At 34.6% G+C, this 23312-nt stretch overlaps 4 protein-coding genes and 2 non-coding genes across 6 annotated transcripts; 3 read left to right on the forward strand and 3 right to left on the reverse strand.

Annotated features, from left to right (window-relative positions):
• Positions 1-337: 337 nt before the first annotated feature.
• Positions 338-10265, forward strand: PHYBLDRAFT_184553 (IP3 receptor; the record flags this gene model as incomplete). Its single annotated transcript, XM_018438952.1, has 27 exons — positions 338-1137; positions 1251-1335; positions 1437-2198; positions 2280-2352; positions 2452-3381; positions 3468-3655; positions 3782-3933; positions 3989-4039; positions 4143-4286; positions 4372-4556; positions 4644-5083; positions 5174-5560; positions 5652-6279; positions 6348-6741; positions 6817-7369; positions 7462-7479; positions 7578-7673; positions 7748-7984; positions 8060-8238; positions 8336-8395; positions 8462-8840; positions 8924-9124; positions 9206-9339; positions 9414-9577; positions 9650-9682; positions 9733-9823; positions 9893-10265. 27 exons carry the CDS (start codon positions 338-340, stop codon positions 10182-10184), a joined length of 7656 nt encoding a protein of 2551 aa, XP_018299153.1. The 3' UTR covers positions 10185-10265.
• Positions 10266-12738: 2473 nt separating this feature from the next.
• PHYBLDRAFT_t22 lies at positions 12739-12810 on the reverse strand. The gene has a single exon. It is a non-coding gene; the product is annotated as a tRNA-Met (tRNA).
• Positions 12811-14528: 1718 nt separating this feature from the next.
• On the forward strand, positions 14529-14601 carry PHYBLDRAFT_t6. Its single transcript has one exon. It is a non-coding gene; the product is annotated as a tRNA-Arg (tRNA).
• Positions 14602-17204: 2603 nt separating this feature from the next.
• On the forward strand, positions 17205-19131 carry PHYBLDRAFT_105035 (hypothetical protein; the record flags this gene model as incomplete). Its single annotated transcript, XM_018427878.1, has 8 exons — positions 17205-17372; positions 17431-17539; positions 17608-17765; positions 17855-18101; positions 18151-18284; positions 18367-18804; positions 18853-19005; positions 19060-19131. 8 exons carry the CDS (start codon positions 17205-17207, stop codon positions 19129-19131), a joined length of 1479 nt encoding a protein of 492 aa, XP_018299154.1.
• A 174-nt stretch (positions 19132-19305) lies between these two features.
• PHYBLDRAFT_98368 (hypothetical protein) lies at positions 19306-20811 on the reverse strand (the record flags this gene model as incomplete). The annotated part of the gene is made up of 5 exons (XM_018444049.1): positions 19306-19558; positions 19616-19832; positions 19903-20010; positions 20065-20238; positions 20277-20811. Coding segments are annotated over 5 exons (1287 nt in total), but the record flags the coding sequence as incomplete, so codon positions are not given.
• Positions 20812-21599: 788 nt separating this feature from the next.
• PHYBLDRAFT_72942 (hypothetical protein) lies at positions 21600-22293 on the reverse strand (the record flags this gene model as incomplete). Its single annotated transcript, XM_018442745.1, has 2 exons — positions 21600-21709; positions 22059-22293. The coding sequence occupies 2 exons, from the start codon at positions 22291-22293 to the stop codon at positions 21600-21602; spliced, it is 345 nt and encodes a 114-aa protein (XP_018299156.1).
• Between the last annotated feature and the right edge of the window lie 1019 nt (positions 22294-23312).

The raw sequence follows: 23312 nt of genomic DNA on the forward strand, positions 1-23312 counted from the left end.
CTATACATAGATACATACATTCATAGTAGATATACAGCTAGATAAATAAATATAACAAAAAATGTTTAGTGTGGCTAAGGAGGCATTTAACGATCTCCTATTTGACTTCAAAAGGAAATTCCTCCAATAGCGGAGAATCGGAACCGTCACATCACCTAAAATAGACTTTGACTATGATAAAAAAAAATTGTTACCAAGAATCAAGGGGTTTCTGTATACACACACTTATATATATATATATACATATATATATATATATATATATATATATATTCTTCCTTTTCTTCTTCTCTTCATTTGCATAAGAAGTTTGTATCTTTACTTGAGCTCCTTTTTGATGGCAAAGAGCAATGAGCAATTCCTCCGCATTGGTGATGACATATTTTTGTTTGATGAAGACAGTAATGTTCTAGTGGCCGAGAATCCACTCGAGACACGAGCATGTGCTCGCCCTACTGTCAGTAATCACCTGTCGTCTGAATCTCTCGGTACATGCATCTTCACCATCGAGCCCCAGCAATCCCACACAGAAACAAGAGCCCTAGAGATGTTCCTCGGAGACGATGAGGCCCTCGACACCTTAAGCTCCGAAGGTTCGCCTGAAGAACTAGCGGAGCTCAGGCAATTGCAGTCCAAGTCCAGAAAGGAACGTCTTCAGAACGACACCGAGAAGAGACGCCTGTTCGGAAAGCCAGTGTTATATGGCCAGGTTATTCAGATGTATAATAGCCACTTTAGCAAGTACCTTACAGTAACTGGAAGAACATGCAAGACCGATGTATCACACCTACAAGTTAATCTCTCCAAGGAGATAATTGGCTATTTCAAAATCATGCCACGATACAGAATCCGTGTTGATGGAGAACCTGTCCGATGGGGAGACACAATTGCTATACAATGTGTTAGGCCTGAAGGATATCTCAATGTTGGCACAAAACCACTGCACTCTGACGTTCACTCAACAGACTACTACGAAGTATATTCTCACACCCGTATATCCTCATGGACCATGAAGTGCCATAGTTCTGCTGCGGTCAATCAAGATGCCACAAAATCAAAGTATATAAATTCCGCACAACTTGTCAGATTTTATCACAAAGAGATGGAAGCTTACCTTGAAACACCTGTCCTCGATCGGTAAATTCCACATACACAAACACACACATATATATATATGTATATAAAATGCGATTAGATTTTTCAAAGCTGGATCTGATCTAGGAATTCATGGTGTATGTATTTATTATTAGAGACGATGGGGATGTACGACTAAAGAAACACATTCTCAACCCTTTGGATCCTAAAGAGAGCGATTCCCCATTAGCATTTTGGGAGGTAAGATGTGCAAATGCTTGTGTTGTATCTTTCTCTTTCTTTTAATATGTAAACTAAACATAAAATATATACATTTCCTGTGCTACATGATCTCCTTTTAGATTGAAAATGCAAAAACGAACAATGGATCCAAGGTCCGGTGGAAAAAATCTGTCCGCATTCGACATGCTGCTTCCCGGTCATATCTTTATATCGATCCCAACAATGTCCGGATTGATATGTCAACCCACAAAATAACCTTTTCTCTTGGATTGATGAAAGATCCTCCGTGTGTCGATAATAACGACGCGACCCTTTTCACACTTGTGCCCATATCTGAACCCACACGTTCAGGAGTACCATTTGGATCTTATATTCGTATTCAACATGTGCTGACCAAATGTTGGATCCATGCTGCAGGTGATGATGAGGTCCAGAATGTGTCTTCGGTTCCAATGCCTTTTACACTTGCGCCAGATCCGCTTTCTCATATGCAAAGCAAGATACCTATACCTACGTTGCACAGCATATCTAAAATGAACAAACCGTCCGTAACTTCCACAACCAGTCGTTTGGCAACAAGAAACTATACACGCTATGATTCTTCTATGGATGGAAAATCCTATAGTATCTCTCATGAACAAGAGGAAGCATCAGGCTACCATGTCACCGCTTCTCAAGACTTTTATTATCATGACTGCTTTACGATTACCCTGGTAAACGATTCCCTGAGAGACACTTTCAACTATGTGAATGAACTCTTGCCACGCCTTCAATGGTATCTCAGGAAAGAAAGAAAGCCAGATCCGGAAAGTGAGGATATCGGAGAAGCAAGCAATTTCCCTATAACACGATCAGAGTTCGACAGCATAACAGAGATTTTGGTATTGTTTGTTAGGTGTTTTTAAATTGTGCGTGCTTAAGTATTATATTTTTTTTTAAAAAAAAAAACTTGGAAAATGTAGAAAGAGCTTGTGCGGTTCTGTACTGATAGTAAAGAAGCCGATCTCGTACGCCGTGTAGGGCTCCCAGAAGAATGTGAGTAAAGCTTACCTGAATAAGATTAATATATATATATATTTAAAAAAGAAATATTTGAAACAGCGAATTGATATATGTATGTGTATATGTATATAGATCATCAAAGTCTTATTCGTGATAATGGTATTATTGAATGCGTTGTCAACATGATCCAAATTCCATTTTCCTTGGCCAAACGTTACGAAATGAGAAATGACGGACAGTCCGATAATTATAAGAGACGTGAACCAGCTTCTGAGGACGTTGTTCCAATCGATACTCTATTTAATCCACAAGAGAGCCGTCTTAAAACAATTCTTACATTGTGTTACAATCTTCTTCGAGTCTTTCTGGTGGGTGGATCCAAATACGAAGAATCAAACGAGCATGTTAAGAATCAACTGCATGTCGTAAAAGTGGCTGGTGATGTGGGGATCGAGCTGTTTGTCCAGCATCTGGCATATCAAGTGGGAGCCACTGACATGATGATAAAACTTCTTTACGACAACAACACAATTGTGGAGCGGGTTTCTGCATTCAGACCCTCAGTTATACAGATCTTGATCAATCTTGGTCGTAAGAAAATGAACGCGGTGATCAGAGGTTTACAGAACTCTACGCCAATGTTAGCCGAAGATGATTATGAGTCAGCTAGCATATTTGATCTTCTTGCTGCATTCTGTCACACTGAAACCCGTGGATTATTGGTCTTAAACCGTGATCAAATCCTCGACCAGATGTTCAATCTGGCTGATCCAAGTAGATCTTTTTTGGAGATGCGGATCCCACACGATACTGGTTCTGTAGAAATCAAGTTCTTGAACGACGAGTGGAGAGACCTCGATATCCTTCTATATGAAAATCTACCGACTATTAGGTGCTTTATCCAGAGCCTTTTAAATCTTGTATATTCCCTTTCATTTGGCGCAAACACAAAGTATCTTGATCTTATACGGCTATTTATTGGAAAGACAGTGTGCCTAAAATGCATTGGATACGTTAATCTTCCATGCCAGATAAGAGCGATATTCTGCGATCTATTAAGAGGTTATTATATATACATATACCTATATGCCTTTGATTGTGCTATTTTTACTCTTACTGATTCATTTTCTTTTGACTTTTGCGTGTAGTACTCTACATTGATATTTCACCCTTTAGTGAAGTTGTTTTATCTGACTTTACCATGCAATACAATTTGCTCGATGATTCAAATGAGTATCCTTCTGGAGGAACCGGAAGTGTTGAAAGCAAATCACCGGAATTCTTTGATCATCTAAAGCATTGGACACTTGTATTTCTAGATGACAAAAGCCATCAGGTTGGTAAATCTTTCACTCTTTCTTTAAACGGTTAAATAAGAAACAAAAAGGTTAAATTACTAGCACACACACACACATACATACATACGCATATATATTTATATAATTTATATTGTATTTTGTAGCTTACAGAGCTTAAAGACGAAGTTGCTTTCCTATCTTCAGTATTAACCCTTGTAAAAACTCAATTAAGACTTGGGTTTTTTAGTGAAGCTGATGATGTAAAGCGTCTTTTTAGAGCCCTTGTTTATGTATTAGATGGGCGTACAGATGCTCGGTATGAACTTATATTTTATATGATATTTTTTTTTCTGTTACTTATATTACATTAGTAATGTAGACCATCTCAAAGTGATGACTCAGTCAAAAGAACCTAGATACTGGTAAATAAGATACACAAAAAAAACAAATATCTTATATAGCAGCAGAAACCGGACCTAAAAGAAGAAGATATGGTTTTTAACATAAGATATTCTTGATTATTAGGGTAGAACGGTTTCTTTTGACAGAGGAAAACCAAGGTATTATGAATGCCAAAATTCAGATACTGGAAATCTTTGATCTCATTTTCGATTTACGGCTACATGTTCGGATGAGCAAGTTAACACACAAGTGGAAAATCATGGAGACGTTAGTTTTCTCTTCCTTTCTTTCTTTCTTTTATACCTTAGTCTTTATTGATTATAACATTCTTTTTTACATGACTTTTGAACAGGAATACAAGTAGTGAGCCTCCGTTCTCTCTTCGTACTACATTAACAACAATTTTTGAGGAAACACAATTAAGACAAAGAGAAAAAAGTTTGATGCCTATACTTAAAGATATTTTAAAGTACCAGTACGCACCACTGAAACGTATTGCCGTAGTAGTTATGCACAGGATCTACAATGATTGTGAAGGTAAAGGACACGATACATTTTTTTTTCAATAACTACCACCCTATTTTCTGTATTTCTATTAACCACAGATTCCTCTATATATGTTAGACTTATTTAAGAAAGCATCCCAAGTTTTAATTCTGAACCAAACACAACAAGTTCTTGTTTACCATGGAGTAAAGAAACGGTTGACCCAGCTTCGATCCTTCTTGTCTGTGGACCGACTGAGCACACATCACCTTCCACACATTGAACATGTCCTGACCGAGTTCAGTAGTTTATTTCACGGGAAGACTATCGACTTTAACGATCAGACATGTGCACTTGAGAATTCCCAAGACCAGCGGAATATATACGGAAAGATATTCAAAAACTTAAAAGCACATTTCGTTGTAGTCCAACTCTTGCGTGCACTCAGGGCACCTCTGATTGAAAGTCAAGATATGTCGGATAGTGAAGAAGAAGAAGATAATGATGTTCGCCTCAGAACGCTTACAGCTTGCTTCGATTTCTTGGTTGAAATGACAATAGATGATAAAGAGCTCCAGGTAAGCACATATAAGCATATTTAAATGTGTCTGTGTACAAGAGTTCGATTTAGAAAACACATAACTTAATAGAGTTCTGTTAATTCGTAGGGTCCTTTCGTTTTAAAAAATATCGATCTGCTGATAGATGCCAGTGGATTCCACCCAATGCTGGCAAAAAGTCTTTACAAACTTTGTGGAAACAATCTTTTCATCAGTGTCCGTGTACGGGAAGAGCATATTAAACATATGCTTGAAGAATCACAAGGCCACCAGAGTGAATACTTGCGTATATTGCATGACTTTATGAAGGCTCAAGGAAAACTCATAAAAAAGCATCAAGATTGTACAATGCGCCTAATTATGGAGAATCGTACATTGTATGTACCCTTCAACACACCCCAGGACTTGATATCTTCAGAACATATTGATTACTGCGTCGAGTTAATTGAGCTTCTGTCAGTATGTGGACAAGGAGATAACAGCTTTGGACAATCGGTTAGTTACTTTTTTTAAAAAAAAAAGAATAGTAAAGTAAAGTAAAGTAAATTATATCTATATATGTACTAAAATATTGGATGGCTTTTAGTTTGCACGTACCATATTTTCAATTCAGGATGTTACCGCAATAATACAAGATCCATCGTCTCCATCAACGCTGAAAACAGCTATGCTGCGATTCCTTGCTTCTGTCTATCTTGATAATACGGAAGTTCCTTCGAGTGTGCCTGTCAGCGATAACAAGAATATCCGCACAATAATGGAGTCTGCTCACAATGAGATGATAAAAGCCAAGGTCAATCCAACCAAAGATATTATGGATTATGTATATAATGGTGTTCTAGTATTTTTGAGAGCAGTATTTGAGCATCACATTTCGGTCGAAACAGCAGTAGACGAGGCTTTGTTCTTACTGTGCCCACGATTAGTGGATCTAACAGTGGACTTACTTACACGTGCTGCAAATGATAAGCATGCCCTTCAACACACGCTTGCATGCATTGATAGCATGATCAATGTGTCGGGTTTCAGAGGTAGCATTGATCCGGAGAAACTTCGTGACAAATTGCGAGATGCGATCACACGGCTCACAGGCAGCACAAAGCAGAATATCAAACCACTAGATTCAATGAATGCAAAATTCCAAGGCTTTATTCGTGCTCTCATGGCCCATAATGGTGTGCTGCAACTCCAAAAAGAAGAATTTGAAAAAATGTGTAAGTAAACAGGATATCTCGAATATTCATATTGTATTTCTTTAACTCGGTTTTTTTTTTCTACACAGGTTCACATTTCAGTTTAGTGGACGCTAACTCTGAAGAAGACGTCAAATCTTTAATTGACTATCTGTCGATGATGATGGTATCAAAGAGCCAAGACAAAACAGAGCATTATCAAGTTTCTACAATTGAGATATTGGAAGAAATACCGCTTCGTCATATTCGGAACCGTTCTGATAAAGCTATGAGTTCAGCTGTTCAAGCAGAAGCATTAGAAGCCAAAAAAGTTCTTGCCCAGAACACTCTTAATCGGCTCGGATGTACACTTGTTGCCCAGAACCTTTTATCTTCTCCACGACGACAGATTTTTGAAGCAGCCTTGAAACTCTTGATATCTTTGCTTGAAGGTGGAAATAAAAACGTCCAAGATAAACTAGAAGAATATTTCTACAGTATCCGGTAAGAAACATGCAACAAAAATTATTCACTATCAATCTTACACAACGAAAGCTCTAACATGTATTTTGGTTATAGAGAAGAACGCTTTTTTTACTCTTTCCACCAAAGATTAGAAGATGGTATTGCATCTCTCAAAGAAGCTCAACTTCACTTGATTCGCACAGCATACAAAATGAACCGGCAACAATGTATATTGAGCCTTGATACGCTCGAAAACCGGTCGATAAAGGCGTTGAAGAAATCTAATGGTCATCGTCGCCACTCGTCTTCTATCGACATTTCTCGTAATAGCCATCGAAAACGTATTAAGCAGCAAACACAAACCTCTACAGAATCTGCGCTGATTTACCAAAAGATATCAACACTAATGGCAAATGAGACTGGCGAATTTGGAACAGCCAATGAAGATTTTGAAGGGATGAAGGATACTATGCGCGCTCTTCAACTTATGGTAGAAGGACACAATATCAATTTGCAGACTTATTTGGCCAAACAGCCTGATAATATCAAAAGTTTCAACATTGTACAAGACGTAGTTGAATATCTTCATGCAATTGTGCCATTGTGCAGTATTCAGAATGTTAGATTGATCATTCAAGTTCTAGATACTATTACAGAGATGGCACAGGTATATTTTATAACATTAACCTGTCTTGTGTGTGTAAACTGATGGCTGTTTTTAAAAATAATAATATTACTACAATAATATTACAAACTTAGGGTTGCTTGGAAAATCAGGTATAGTCGTCATCTTTCTTAAAGAAAAAAAACATACTTTCAAAAGTGCAATAAGTACAACGCAATTGACAATTTTTTTATTCGCTTTTATACATTAGGTGACGATCTTTAACGACAAAGTCATCAATCCTTTCAACACTATATTGCGAGAACCTTATGTGAGCTGCCCAAGCTCACTTGTGAATGAACTGAAGGTAGAAGTATTGTACTCTAGACTATATTTTCCTCTAAACGATTACCAGTTGCTCATATACATTTTATGTATAAGTGTAAAGTAGTTGTTTGCTTGCTGAGTTTATTAGAAGGAGGAATTGAAAACAGTGATACAATTTTCAGAGAGATGGCCGCATCTTTAGATCTGTCAATTGTGAAGCGCAATATGAATACAATATACGTGAACAACGTGGATAATCTAGAACACCCTTCTGTATTTGATAAGCTTGAGTGCGGTTTTCTTTACTGTATGCTTGTTATGACCCTGTCCCCAGCGCTAGATGAAACTCAGGTAAAAAAGTATTAAGTTAAGCTTACATGTATATATATATATATCGCTCAACTTAATCTTCACTTGTACATATAGCATTCTATGTTTAGTGGAAATGTTGCGTTCGAATATTTTCAAAAGAACACAGGAAAGATTGAAGTAGTTATGGACTACGGTCAAGAAAAACAACTCTCTCGCGTTTTGTTTCCTATACCGGAAGTGTGTAACTACCTGCGTGAAGATACAAAGCAACGATTCTTATGGAATGTTAAACGGTAAGAAGTCAAAAGGTTATAAAAAAAACCCTGGGTCTGCTTCATTTTCAGCACCATGCGTATATTCTAATTACTTGTTTTTTCTTTTTTTTTGTAGTGATTCGCCGTCTGCTAAAATTGAGGATTTCGTTCAACAGTCAAGTAGTATTATTTATGAGTATGTAAAAGTGAGATGATTTTTGTGTAAATGTATAAAATTTATTTAATGCATATTATAATTTAGAATTAAATACCAAGCAAGAGTTGCCAGTAATAAGTACCTCTCGCTACTAACAGAGTACAGCTCATTCTGGTGGCAGGCGTCATATGGTGTTACTATAATACTAAACCTTTTGATGCTAATTTACTCGTCCTTGTTAACACAAACTGAACCGGGATCCCGTCACGTTGACCATATCAACACTTTTCGGATATTTTTGGGAGTTATACATTTGTTTCTGTGGGTCTTGTCTACTGCAGAGTTCTACTTTATTCAACTTCCAGTTCTGGTTAATCGCCACTCATCTAAAAGCTCGGATATACAATTGGATAACCTGGTCACTTCAGATGAAAGTGTAACTGAAGAAGAAGGTTCATTTTTCAGTGAATTATTTTCTCAAAGAGTAAGTTAAATTGAATAGCGATCCTTTGAGCTTCAACTGTCTGACCATCCTCCATTTTTGTGGGTGTGATAAATTCTACAAAGAGATTCAACTTGAGCTTTGTATTGGCTAGTATCTCTGAATCTCAGTTTTTATACCATATTTTGATGGTTGGTTTTTCAGCAATTGGATTATATTACCCTGGATTTCACGCTATTCATCTTCTCGATTTTGTGTTCCGTGATCGTATTCTTCAAGGAGTTATTTCAAGTATTACTCTTAATGTCAGCTCTATCACAAGAACGGTAAGCTACGGGAAAGTTAATCAAAGAACAAATATATTTATATCGATAAATATTTGCTTTATGGTTTTTTATTTGTTTTAGGCACTGCTCGGAATTATCGTAGTATACATTCATAGTGTTGTTGCCTACAAATACTTCCGCACAGAATTCGATGGGACTAAGGGCTTGTTTTGCGGATCTCTTTCGGAATGCTTTGTCACTATATTATCTCATGGGTAAGTTTACAAAAGCATCAACATAGGTATGTATGTATGTATCAAACTAATACTACGTGTAATCGAATTCAAAGTATCCGCTCTGGAGGTGGGATTGGTGATATTTTGGAACCAAACGATCTTCAGCCTCGTGGTTGGAGAACTGTGTTTGAGATGTCATTTTATCTGGTTGTGGTTGTGTTCCTACTCAATGCAATTTTCGGTATCATCTTTGACACTTTCGGTCACCTTCGTGATGGTAAGTCTTGTTCCAACTTTACTATTTTATTAGTATCACCAAGAACTAATAACTTACTTTATAAAATAATAGAGCGATCCTCTGTACAGCAAGATATGAAAAATTGTAAGATCCTTTCTAGAAACGACTTTCCTTGTCTAATAATATATTTTTAGCATGCTTTATTTGTAGTATACACGCTGTTGAATTTCAGCGACATGCTAAGAAAGGCTTCGAAGATCACGTAAAAAATGATCATAACATATGGTACTATGCAAACCTTGCCAACTATGTTAACTCACGGAAATTCAATTACTTACTTTATTACGCTTAAAGGCAATACTTGTTCTTCATAGTTCATTTAAAAAACAAGCATAGAACGGAATATACTGGCCCGGAATCTTATGTAGCAGCATGTCTTAAAGATGTCAACTATAGCTTTTTCCCTATCAACCGTGCTCTATGTCTAAGATATAATGAGGAAGATGACACAGAGAGGCTTGAGAAGCTGGAGGAGCTGACGCAAAAAATGATAGACAAACTAGGGAAGGTAGAAGAGTATATTGAAAAGATGTCAGAGACACAGGTTCGCTCAAGGTCCAATAGCCTTATGGTCTCACCAATATAAGCTAGTATTTATTTAAGCGATATCTGCTTATTTTACATACTGCTTACTATAAAATAAAGTAAAACTAGATTTTTTGATAGTAAAATTAAATGATAAATTTTAGTAAATCTACTCTTTCTCAAAATATAGAGGTAGTTTTGTGTTTAAAGGTGCTCTTCAGGATAGAGCTCACAGTTTTTATGACAAACTTTATATGTTGAAATATATTCCACAGATACACTGATATTTTATCTTTACAACTTATCTATTCAAGTCTATTCCAAATTACAATCTAGCTATTGTGGAAGCAAATAGATTTATTTAAAGTATACAATGATAACAGTCTAAATTACAGTAAGAATAAGTAAGAATAGTGAATAATTATATATCAAAATACTAATTGGTAATTAAGTTAAAAGTGGTATGGCTCTTTTACCTAAACCACCAAATCTGTCCACTTCGACGGATTCACTCAGGAACTCCATTTCTACTTAATCGGTCTGATCTATTGGACAACCTATTCTCGAGGAATTGGGCTTTAACTTAAGACCAAAACAAAAAAGGCACACACAGCCATTGAGCTTTGTCTCCCAGATTCAGAATATTGCAAATATGCAGGTACCAACCCAGGAGTTGTTGACAACAATGAGTTCTTAGGTGTTCTCAGAGTGCTTTATTGATATAGAATTGCATATTGATATAGACACTAAACACTATATATAGTGAATTTGTAGAAAAGTATATTTTATTATATAAAATCTATGGGAAAGCGCTCATTTTAAAGCCAATAAAAATACTTCTCTAGTGGGTGCACTCTCCCCTTTTTTTTTCATTAAATATTAATTTATGGTTTTATAACACGAATTTGTAGGAAAGTATATTTCTTAGGATTTCACATATGGGAAATCATACATTTTAAAGAAGCGTTTTTGTATTATTTTAAGTGGTTTTTTTTTGTTTTGTTTATTTTGATAGTTGAAAAATAATATTTTCCTGACGAGAATTCTAGGTTTTTTTGGTGTATTCATTCGGTACAACTATTAAATATAGCAATACCTCCTACTGTATACTATTGATCTGCTATTATTTTAAGCACTTATGCTGATACTTACTTGAAGAGATAGCCGACTATATAACATAAGAAAACAAAGATTTTTATATTAGATGATATCATTGACAGTAAAATATATGAAGCTCATTATTTACGGATTTGGTACAATTTTCATTAACTAATAAATGACAGCTAGTAAACACTACAACATTAAATCTCTTAGTATGCTAATTGCTGTCAAAATATATCACATTTAGAATTGTATATAATTAGTTTATCCAGCATTTGCTTTGTAACAGACTTAGCAGATATTGTTGTTCTGATAAAGTAATGCTTGAACCTGATTGAATACAGTTTACAAAAAAGGAACAGATATAAAAGCGAAGTTAGAATACATGTATTTCATAGACATACCACAATATGAATTGTAAATATTATTACGAGTGGCATCAAAATGATATAATAGTAGCTATATTATTAATATTATAAGTATATAATAAATACTTGAGTAAATGTGTGTCTGTTATCATATCTCTAGTCATATACTTTATCAAAAAGGAGATATATAACTTGACAAACTGTTGAAAAACAAAAGCGATGAGTAAAGAAGTAAAATATGAAAGTCAAACAAAGAAACAAAACAAAGAAACAAAACAAAGAAGCAAAAAGAAAAGGAAAAAGCTCTACTATGAATTTGTGTCAAAAAGTGCAAAAGAGAAAAGAAAGAGAGAGAAATAGCTTGACTTCAAATATATAGATTCCAAAGAATAGTGGAAGATAAACAGTGTTTCAAAAAAAAGATGGTTTGTTTACCCAAAGATATATCTCTCTCTAATGTCAAAGTAACTATATTTTTTTTAATTAATTAGCAACAGTGCAAAACACTAGTCAAAATAAATGTTGGAAGGCATAGCATATATTATATCCAATGGAATTAGGTTAATGGAATTATTGCCGCCAAAAGTAAAAAAACCTTATGGAGTTGAAATATTATCAATTTGTTCCTTTGATCCAACAAAAGTTTCTTAAAGTGAAATCATATAATTTTGTAGTGTCCTTTTACTACAACAAATCAAAAGGTCAAGCCCACTAGGGATCAAGAAGTATACATGAAATCAAAGAGAGGATAAAAGATAATTTTTTATTGATATGAATTTAATTGTTTTATATACTTTTCTAAGCTAATACTGCGCGTTATCCGCAGTAGTTATTATTTATATTTAATTAAAGGAAGAGTCATTATACTGCGGTTAACTATTTTCAAATTTTACGGATTCATCATGTCGTTTTCGATCTGGGTTGTTCTTCCAATGCTATAACACAGCCATTATAAATGTCTGTTTCGATTTCTATTCTACTTTTGTTAAGCTATGTGTTTTCTAATTCTTTTGTGAGCAAAAGGAAATCACTTCGGTCGTCGTTCTCAAAAGAGAACTCTATGTAATCGTCATTCTGATTGGCTGACAAGAATTTGGGCACGACAATCAAAATTAATGTCCGACAAAAAAGCAGCAAGCAAAAATGTAGCTGAAGGAGGTTTCGATCCTCCGACCTTTGGGTTATGGGCCCAACGCGCTTCCTCTGCGCTATTCAGCTAACTGCTCTGCTTTGATTGAATCACTAAAATAATTCTATTCACTTAAATTTATATAAGCAATGTTTTGTTAAATTGATAGTATCTGTTGTGAATGAGTATTGATTACTGCTGAATCTGAGAGTAAGACTGAAGGATAAAATAATATCCTCAGCTATTCCAGTCAAACGGATCTCCCTTTATGATATTATCTAATACACAGATCATCATACACATAATTGATTATTTATTATTATCACCATGACATGGGATATACAAATACATATACATTATATATATGGCATCATTATATTTCATCTACATATTTCTTTTATTATACAAATACTTAATTGAGAGACTACAACTACAACTATCTAATATTATGAAACATTACCCGAGTATCTGGGTCGGAATACTAAAATATTACCAATAGCATAAATGCTCTTCTTTACCAAAACTCTTGGACTGATCTGACTGGAGAAGTATCATATCAATTGGTCTTTCCGGATCTTTCTAGAAGAACAATACTCCTGGAATATGATTCATCGTGATAAAGATTACTTAAGCACACACTGAATTACAAATTAGAAAAACATATAAATATTAGTAGATAGTTCCATATAGAAAGACAATCGAATTTGATCATTCTTTACTTTTCTTTTGAAATAAACAACCTACACAATTTCTCACAAATTCTTTCGTCTATATTATATTTTGCTTTATTTTCTCCCCACAACAGTATCTTTTGAAAACTTTTATTTTATTTATATTCTTTATTTCTATATACTAGATGTAATGCTTCTTCTCAAATACTACTTTACAAAAGTTATTAACTACATATTTTTTCTTTTTTTTATAATATATTTCTTTTTAATTTTTTTAGCTATATCACATCTGTTATAAATGAGTATTGACTACTGCTGTAATTGAAAATAAGTCTGAAGGAAATAATATAAGGCCTCAGCTATTCCAGTCAAAGATGTCTACCGATTACTTTATTATTTAACACACAGGTTTAACATGCATGATAATGATTATATTTCATATGATGATATCACCATAATATGGGATACATCAGTGAATTATTATAAGCATAATTATAACTCATAAACACATTTACTTTCAATGTTAATGCTTCATTGGGACTACACACATTGATATAATTAATCATACATTAATTATCCCAAGATCACGTTACTCTGATTAAGGCTCAGATAGGATTGATTACCTGACCCCAGTCATATAATTTTCCCAATCCAAAACAATATAAATAGCAGTAGTAGTTCAGTGTAGGAACCTGGTCAAACTTTGATACAAAATCTTTCTCAATAAATAAAACCTACACAAGTTCTCATAAATCTTCGTTCCTAATTTCAAATCTTCAATTTTTCCTCTTAAAAACTTCTTCAACTTCAACCACCACAACAAATATGTTTTTATATGTGATAAATCCAACATCCAAGTGTCTGAATCACCACAAAAATCAAGGAAAAAATAGAAAAAAGGGGAAAAGCATTTAAAGTCCAGCAGGAATTTAAATGTTGATAACAAGAAAAAAGGAAAAAGAGGGAGAGATAAAATAAATCCAAGAAATCGGATTTTGTTGTGTCTGGAGATGGGGTCACGACTTTGCACTGTCCATAACTTAATAGTCTGTCCATAAGTTGACGTCACATCAAGCAAATATACGTTTTTGGTTAATGCTACAAAATTTTACAACACTTGCGTTAAAATATCAAGTGGGACTATGGCCCAATGGACAAGGCGTCTGACTACGAATCAGGAGATTCCAGGTTCGACCCCTGGTAGTCTCACACTTATTTTGTTGAATTAACTTTTGTCGTATGTCTGTCGGACATTATTTTGATGAATCCGTAAAATCTGATGATGATTAACCACAGTACCTCTTTATGCGCAGTAACATCTTCCTGAGCATTAACCGCAGTATAATGGCTCTTCTTTTATTTAAGTATAATATAATAGCTACTGCGGATAATGCGCAGTATTAGTTTAGAAAACTATATAAGACAATTCAATTCATATCAATAAAAAGTACCTTTTATCCTCTCTTTGATTTTACGTGTACTCCTTGATCCCCAGTGGGTTTTACCTTTTGACTTTGTTACAGTAAAAGGCCTGTCAAGTCTCGATCTGATATTTCTTTTCTGGCTCTTGTAACTAAGTCGCAAAATCAGTACCACTGGGGATCGGCAGGTTTTTAAGTTAAGAATAAAGATGATTTCTATTAAATGTAATTCTTGACTATTTATACAAGAGGATTGTTTTTTTCTTATTAAAATAATAGCTACAGTAATATGTCTTAGATGGTAGCTCTCTAGTAATATCTCTACAAGTATACTTCTCATTTCCAACATCTAAAACATAGATTAAAGAACAATTGACAAAGTCAAGATCTTCTATCCTAAAAAGTCAACTCTGACACATAATTGAAATCGAAATTCACAAGCAATCAGTAATAATTCTTTTTAAGATAAAACATCTTGTCATTGCCAGTAGTATTTCCGATACAAAGTAATAAAATGGTTGAAGTGTAGTTAGATATTATTATTATTTTACCATCTTAAGCTATTTGTCAAGTTTTAATTTTTGGAACTTCATCATTACTGTTAAATTCGCCCCTTGCTAGTATCTTTGTTTTCTTTACTGTTTCAATTCACTTAATATTTATAACAAACAAATCTTTTCAGTATGTTTTGCAATAATTTTAATCTTCTTTTCTAACTGTTCTCATAGTTGACTTTTAGAATTTTTAATAAAAGTAGTTTCACTCAGAACAAGATAATAAAATTAATAATAGAGATGTATAGTGATATTTTGAGAATGTATATAATGTATATAATTTTTTTAATTCAGAAATAAAAATGACTTCTTTTATAAGAAAACACAATCTGCTCTTGTTATTATGTCTTAGTTCTTAAGAATTTCTTCATTTAATATATTTGATTATTAGAGAGTATTTAATGCTTAACTAGTTATCGGTATTACAATTATGGCATCAAGTCATAAATCGTACTTCTTTAGCTCTTGACTATTCTTTTCTCTTTTACACTAAAGCTTTAAAATTTCCTACTAAATTAGCTTTATGTAGCTTTGACACAGTTCATTTGGCAGTATGATATAATTATCTTAACGATCTTTAAGGTATTATCTACAGTACTAGCTGTAATAATTATTGACCAAATTAATCGTTTATATATATTTTATATGCTGACAAGATGATAGCTGCTAAACTATCCCAATATGAATATGTTCTTATATGTCACAAATCCAACAGCCGGGCGTCTGGATTACCACAAGTCTATTGTATTCTCATTGGAAATGAACAGATGAATGTCTGTAAATGAGATTGTAACGCTTAGCAGCTGGTCCTCAGACATAGATTTTTTTACCAACATTACTGGAGCAACCATATCCCTACCACTGACTTTGCAAGTCTGGTCTTACATCTACCAACAACTACACCCTCCACTACTGTAGACTTGAACGATAGAAACATAGGACAATACATTGAGAAAGTTGAAGATCCTGATATTAAGGATGATTTTTTTTTGACACATCAGATATGGTGCCTCTTTGAAGTCGCAATTATTCCTTCCCTATTTTGGTTTTTTGGTCTATCAAATGAATTATAGTGGTAGACAGATACATTTTGCCCAAAAGTAAATTTTATTTGTTCTTTTTTTTAAATGAAAATGATTGGACAAACGTGAACAATATTTGTTCAAAAGGTTATCCCTCTTTTTTGAAGAACAAATTCTTGAATAATCTACAAAAACAGAATATAATAGGTATACATGACAATTTGTACCACGTTAAAATAAAGAGCATTTTCTGTTATCGATAGCGATTTGCTCTGCATAATAAAATTCTGTGAGTAGTATAATAAACTTTTCTGTTGCAATAAAAAAATCCGTGGGTACTTATAATCGATTATGCATTCCATACGTACTTGTTATATATAATTATAAGCCTCACTTTCATACTTGCTGAGAGTGTAGCCAGAAGGTTTCATTTACTTTAAATATTATATATATATATAAATATCCTAACAGTCTCATGCAAAATAGATGATATAACCAAAAATTTACTGCTAAAGAAAATCTCTACACATATGACTTGTTTAAACTGCTTCTAACCTATGCACATAAATTTAATCTAGCTAGTGTACAATCTAGCTCGCTTTTAATAAAATAAGATAGTAACAGAAATGAAATAAAGTAGATGAAAAATGCGTGCCTTTGGTCAAATCAAAGTTCTCGCAGAAAGTCCCGTCAAAATATGGAACAAAAGTAAGGTTATGTCTGCGTGACTCCTTTGCCGTTGCATATTCATAATGTACCCTTTTGACCTCGTCTATTTTTGACATTTGTTGCTACTGCGCCAATTATTCTTAGAAATGAGCATTTCAAAGAACCCCCACAGACTTTCTTATCAAAGCTCATGCGATTGTGCCATTGATCGAGCAATCCGCCTAGGGAACAATTACATCTTCATTACTGGGGCTACTAGACAGGCCGACACTCCAGCTGCAAAAAGTTATATAGTTTATCACATCCGTGTGGGAGTTAATAAAGTATGTTGGAATATTGTATTTTGCACGGAATCTCTGACACAGACAACAGGATATTGAAACAAAACATCGATACAGTGATTTTGAATCATTACAAAGATCATTATCAAAGTTGCATCCTATTATTATAGTACCTCCTATTCCCGAAAAGCACTCATTAGGTAGGTCAATTTATTTTGTCGAGGCGTGCCTTGACTAAACATCTTTGTACAAATATTTGAGCAAATAGCATCATATGCTGCAGTTCAAACACGAGTCAAGGATGACCTATCCATGGTAGAGAAACGAAAGAGAATGTTACAGACATTCTTGAACAAAGTAGCCAGACACCCAGAGTTAGGCCGAGATCATGTGTTTCACGATTTTCTTGACTGTACCAAAATATGGGTATTGTTGTTTGATAATAAGTCTTCGCTGTATATGAAATATAGTAAAATAATCATAAAAGAAATCACTAATGACAATGTGGCCTTTAGACAAATGTTGTTCGTTCACCACCTCTGTCCACACTTCCCAAGAACTTGCTTATGATGGTTTTAAGAAAGCAGCAGGATAACCAAATCAAGATCCTTCCTGTAAACTTAATTCCTTCTCAAAGCACATATACTTTGAAGAACCCTGACCCACGTTTCGAGCAAATTGAACAAACAACATTCCGTATTGCTAATTATATGACAAATCATCTAGACAAAAGTCAGCGCAAGGTGATTCGTCGTCTAGGAGGTGTGTCATGAGAGAATAGTGATTAATACGCTTCTAATTCATTTTTCAGAACTTGTCAGTGATTATGCGGAAGAAGGAGCAGCTTACGGTCAATTGAGCTTGAATGAAACAAAAGAAGTATCAAAGGCTATCAGGAAAATAGGGTTTGCAGTCGAAACTTCTTGTGCAGAGACAAATCAAATGGTATACAAAAATAAACAAACATGAGCATCATAAACATAAATAATTTTATGAAAGGGATAATTTAAGCAAAGAATTGTTTTAGTTTATTTCATTGGAAGGCGAATTTTCGGAGCCAATCCAAGAACACGCCCAGCTTGCGCACATCGTCAAGCAAGTGCTTAGGTTTAGGTCTCAAAAGCACGCACAAGTAGAGCTCATAGAGAGTGTCCTGGCAAGCAAGCAAAAAGCATATGATAATCTCCAAAGAATTGAAGAAGATTCCGAGCGCTTACAACAAACCATGACGACAGAAGAAGCAGAGGCGGATCAGCCACCCACAATAACCCCAGAAGATATTTCTCCCGAAGATTATTACTCCCCAGTACTACAGCGCAATAAAATAAGACCCAAACGACAATGGTCAGGGAAACCATTTCAATTTTTCAGTGCAGTAGGGAACACATTTAGTAGCATACTTGATGTGGATCCAGAGACTACACGACGTAACCAAATCGAGAAAACAAAAGACGTGATCGAAAAAGTAAGAAATAAACACCATGTAACAAAGTATATTAATTATTGTTTATAGCTTCAGGAGGCACTGCAATTGACTCGCGATGATTTATTAGAGGCATCAGCAAATATCGATGAAGATCTTATTAGATTTCAGCGCCAAAAGGCAAAAGATTTGCGTGATATGCTACTAGTTTACGCAAAAACTCATATCCGCCATTGTCAAAAGGTTTGTGGTGGTCACCTTAATGTCCTTTTGTTTCTAACTTATAAATTCTACTAGAACAAAGAAGCATGGCAAAAAGCTCGTACTGAGGTAGACACAATCCCCAGCTGGCCGTTTCCAAATAAATAGTTTTCCATATCTACCCATATGGCCCTTTCCATATTATGTGCTTTAAACCAGACTCTATGGATTTATGTTTATTTATACGAGATATATATTATTGTTGAGCATTAAAGAGAGCTTGAAACCGTCTTTCTTGTTCGATTCGCTTATTTACAAATTCAACCACATCTAAAGTCCACACTTCAGTCTACGTTTAACACTTTGATAGATCTTACCTTTTCCATACTCTTCTAACAGATCTACTCCCAAAGGAAGAGCTTCATGATCTCTAGCCTCGTTCTTGTTCATACAGACTGTGTTCAGGTATCCAAGGGGTTTACTAGTATCCCATCGCACTAAAGCTACACGATCCTGTGGTCCAGACAACACACTCTTACCCTGCCACATTTCTTCAAAAATATACCCTACGTCCTGAACTGACAATGGACATGACCTAGTATTTCATAATTAAATAAACATTGCAGTTTCATATTATTATTTCACATCTTACTTGTTGTTGAATCTCACAGACTCTCGGGTCTCAAGATCACGAAGCATGCGGCTGTAGACTCCATCTCGTAGACGTGGCGAAGGGTCTTCGTAGGCACTAAAGTCTGACAGTCGGAGGATGATATATGTAGCAATGGCCATTCCATACTGACTGGTAATTGTACCCAAGGAAGGTAATACTCGGGTTGGAAAGTCGGGGAAGTGTTCAATTTTTTCTTCTGTTTTGGCATTAATTCAGTAAATGTACAAAGCCTTCTTTCTTTTTCAATACTATTTTTGATTCCTTACTATCTCCTGTGATGTGCAGCGGCTTTTCAGTTGAGAATACTACAGGTACACCTCTGTCTACACCAAGCTGTCTTAAGCGACGTCTCACAGCACGGGACATGGGATCCTCTAATGAATGCATGAGTTAATAAAGGATAATGGAAAAGAAAAAAGAAAGATTACCCATTGTATCACTAATATCGAGAATTGCGATGCGTGTCGGATCTGCTTTTCCACCAGCACTCATAGCACTGATAACCTTGATGCCTTTCTCATGACAGTACTTGATCAACTCTACCTTGTCTTCTACGCGGTCAAGTGTGTCCACCACATAAGCCGGGTTACCTACCAAAATGTCTCAGCCTATTATTCCGGATATGCGTTGTTCAATTTACCCGCCAGGAGAATATACATGTTTTCTTTTGTCAATCTTTCCACTCTACAGTCTAGTCTTGCAAAGGGGGCTATGTTCTTAAAGTGCTTTTTGAGTACCAATGCCTTTGCCACACCAACATCTGCCGACTCGGCTACTGCATGGTGAGAGAGGCTACCCAGGGTGATGGGATTGGGATCAATAATACGCATGTGCTGAATCCCAGAGCGTAAGAGCATTAGTGCAGCCCAGGATCCTACACTGCCAGCACCAACAATCACGATATGAGCTCGTTGGAGTTCTTTAACTTTGTCGTGACCGAGAAACGCGATATTACGAGCAAGTTGTTCATCAATCAATGATTGGTCATGGATGTGGAAATTTGTTTCTGAACCATTGTCGACTATTCCAAATGCATTGAGCTTAGTCTGGGGAAGATTGATTGTCAAGAGATCATTTTTTAGATCGCGTGCTTTTGATTGTCGTTTGATTGCTTGGTAGCCAAGGATTGTAGAGGCAGTTAAGGCAGAAGCAGCTACGGCAGTAAGAGTGACCCTTGCGGCAGAAGGATTTCTGTCTATGAAATTTCCAACAAGGGTTCCAAATCGTTCGAAATATTCAGACATTGTATAAAATGATTAAGAGAGTTTTTTTTTTCTTTTTTTTTCTTTTTTTCTTTCTTTTCTCTCTTTTTACTCTATATCTATCTTTCAATATTAGGTGTTTAAAAATAAAATTAAATCGCTTCTAAATATTGTGTTTTCAAAAAATAAATAAATTCTTAAGCTGTCAATATATTTTTCACAAACATTCTCCAATTAAATTCACAAAATATATTTCGTAACTCAAAAAGCACGCACAAATAAATATGAGATATTATTGAACAAAATATCTAAAAAGTATATATATAAATTATTTGATTTTCTTTACAAAAGCCTAGCATTGACCTAAGCTCGTATGGTTCTTTGCTGGTAAAGTATCTAAAGTTTTTTCATCTAGTATACATTAGGGAGTTTAACCAGCTCTCCACTCTTGATATTTCTATGTAGCAGTATGTTCTTCAGGTGCAAAAAATTGTAAGTGACATAATGCAAGTAAGTAAAAAAATACTGACAGTTTTTGCTGGTGGAGTATTCAAGAAAGTAGTGCTCATATCTTCCGCAATCATTCTTTTTCTTTCTCTTTGAGTGTACCTTATAGACCATGTGTACGTATAGTATTCTTTTGTAGAGCATCGTCTCACCTGACGGAAGTTTTCGCCATCACTTTAAGCAAGTGAAAACACCTGTTCTCAATTTGGGTCTATTACACACGAAGAAGCATCATTCAACTCTTCTTTTTTTTTCTATACATGATCACTTAAAACTTCAATAATGCTATAATAACTGTTAAAGAGTAATGCTAAGCGCTCTATGATAATAACCACTGGTCTATCTATTTTGAGGCCATATTCATCTGGATATATACGTTATACTGATTAAAAATAAATAAGTTAACATTAAATAAATACTGTGTACCTTTTCAAACTTCTTCATGACTTCATGTAGAGTATACAATTCTAGTCCAAATTTGAAACATTAGATGATATTGTTGCTTTATGCTGTGGCCAACTCGACACAAGCAGCAGTGACACAAAGACTATAGCCGTTTACCTTTTGTTTAATTCCATAATAAACATTGAATTGTTACGAGAAGCTTTCCAACTAATGTCGATAATTGTTTGGGAGGTGTTTTAGATTTGGCGTCTTTTTCGTAACCAATTGTGTTATTCTGTACCAGCAGTTTTGAGTGAAAGACTTTTTACCAATAGGGCGATCAGAATTGACGATTATGTAATAATTTACAAATAACTGTGCACGTATGACTATGTTGCGAAAATGCTTACATACTTTTAGTACTTTGTCAACACTTATCTCTTTGGTACCTTTTCTCAATATTATCGCCGGCTTTATTTTTCTAGTCATTGTAGTAGTGTTTCCCAGCAAACCTTTCATTTCTTTAGCTTTTGTCAATTTATGGTTTGGACAGCTTTTTGACATTGAATTGTTATTGTCAGGCTGCTTGCAGCTTAAACAGACAATTCTGTTAGCATCTTGGTATTCGTCGGCTTACTTATACTTTGCTCACTTCGCAAGCTTTGTTCTATTATCTTGTTTGCGACTGCGCTTTGTACTTGTACTAACTAACCAAATAATTCTCTGTTAGCATTCTCAATTTAAACAATTCCATAAACGATACCTTGTATTGAATTATTTTGATACTTCTTACATATACGACCTCTCTTTGTGTGATGGTCAAGTTTACCACAATCTTTGCCTTTGACTTTAGCTAGTATAGGTTAATATTCTGCTGTCCAACTCTAATAAATTTGTATCTTACTTTGTTCTTCGTGCCTTTTTTTTATCTATTTCAAACTCTCAAGAATATCATTAATTTTTTGTTTAAATATTGTGCAGTTTGAGGAACAAAAGGTTGAAAAAAGGAGAAGAATATCAAAGCATCTTCAACAGTGATTAAACTTTTAATTTATCTAAAGCCAAACACCACCACTTTAGTTAAAGAAAAGCCAACTTTTCCCAACAGCTCAATTTATCTTTTTCTTTAAATAAATTTTGAGAGCGTCTTTATCAATCAACTTTAAATTCTTGACAACTTTAATCCAATTATCCAAAACTGGTGTCTTTTTATCTAAAACGAGGTAGACCGGTTGTCCCCAATGAGACAGGTTAAGAAAAGATAACCATACTATTCTAAGAAAGAAAAAAAAAAACTATTTGTCACAATTTATTTAAATATTTGATACTAAAACAAAAACAAACATAACCCATACAAAAATTGAAAACTTTGGTTCAAATAAAATAGCAATAATTGCACTAGTTGTTTAGTATCTTTTTTCTTTACTTCATATACTGTATACTCATCTTCTAACATTTATGATAATACTTCTTTCTAAAGTTTCTTATATGTTTTTTATACTGTTATCAATTTAATTATTCACTACCCATTTGTACTATCAATTTGTCTAAATTTATGAAAGCCTTTCAAATTTCTATAACTG

This window comes from Phycomyces blakesleeanus (assembly GCF_001638985.1).
Source record: "Phycomyces blakesleeanus NRRL 1555(-) unplaced genomic scaffold PHYBLscaffold_1, whole genome shotgun sequence".
In the NCBI taxonomy this organism is placed as follows: Eukaryota; Fungi; Mucoromycota; class Mucoromycetes; order Mucorales; family Phycomycetaceae; genus Phycomyces; species Phycomyces blakesleeanus.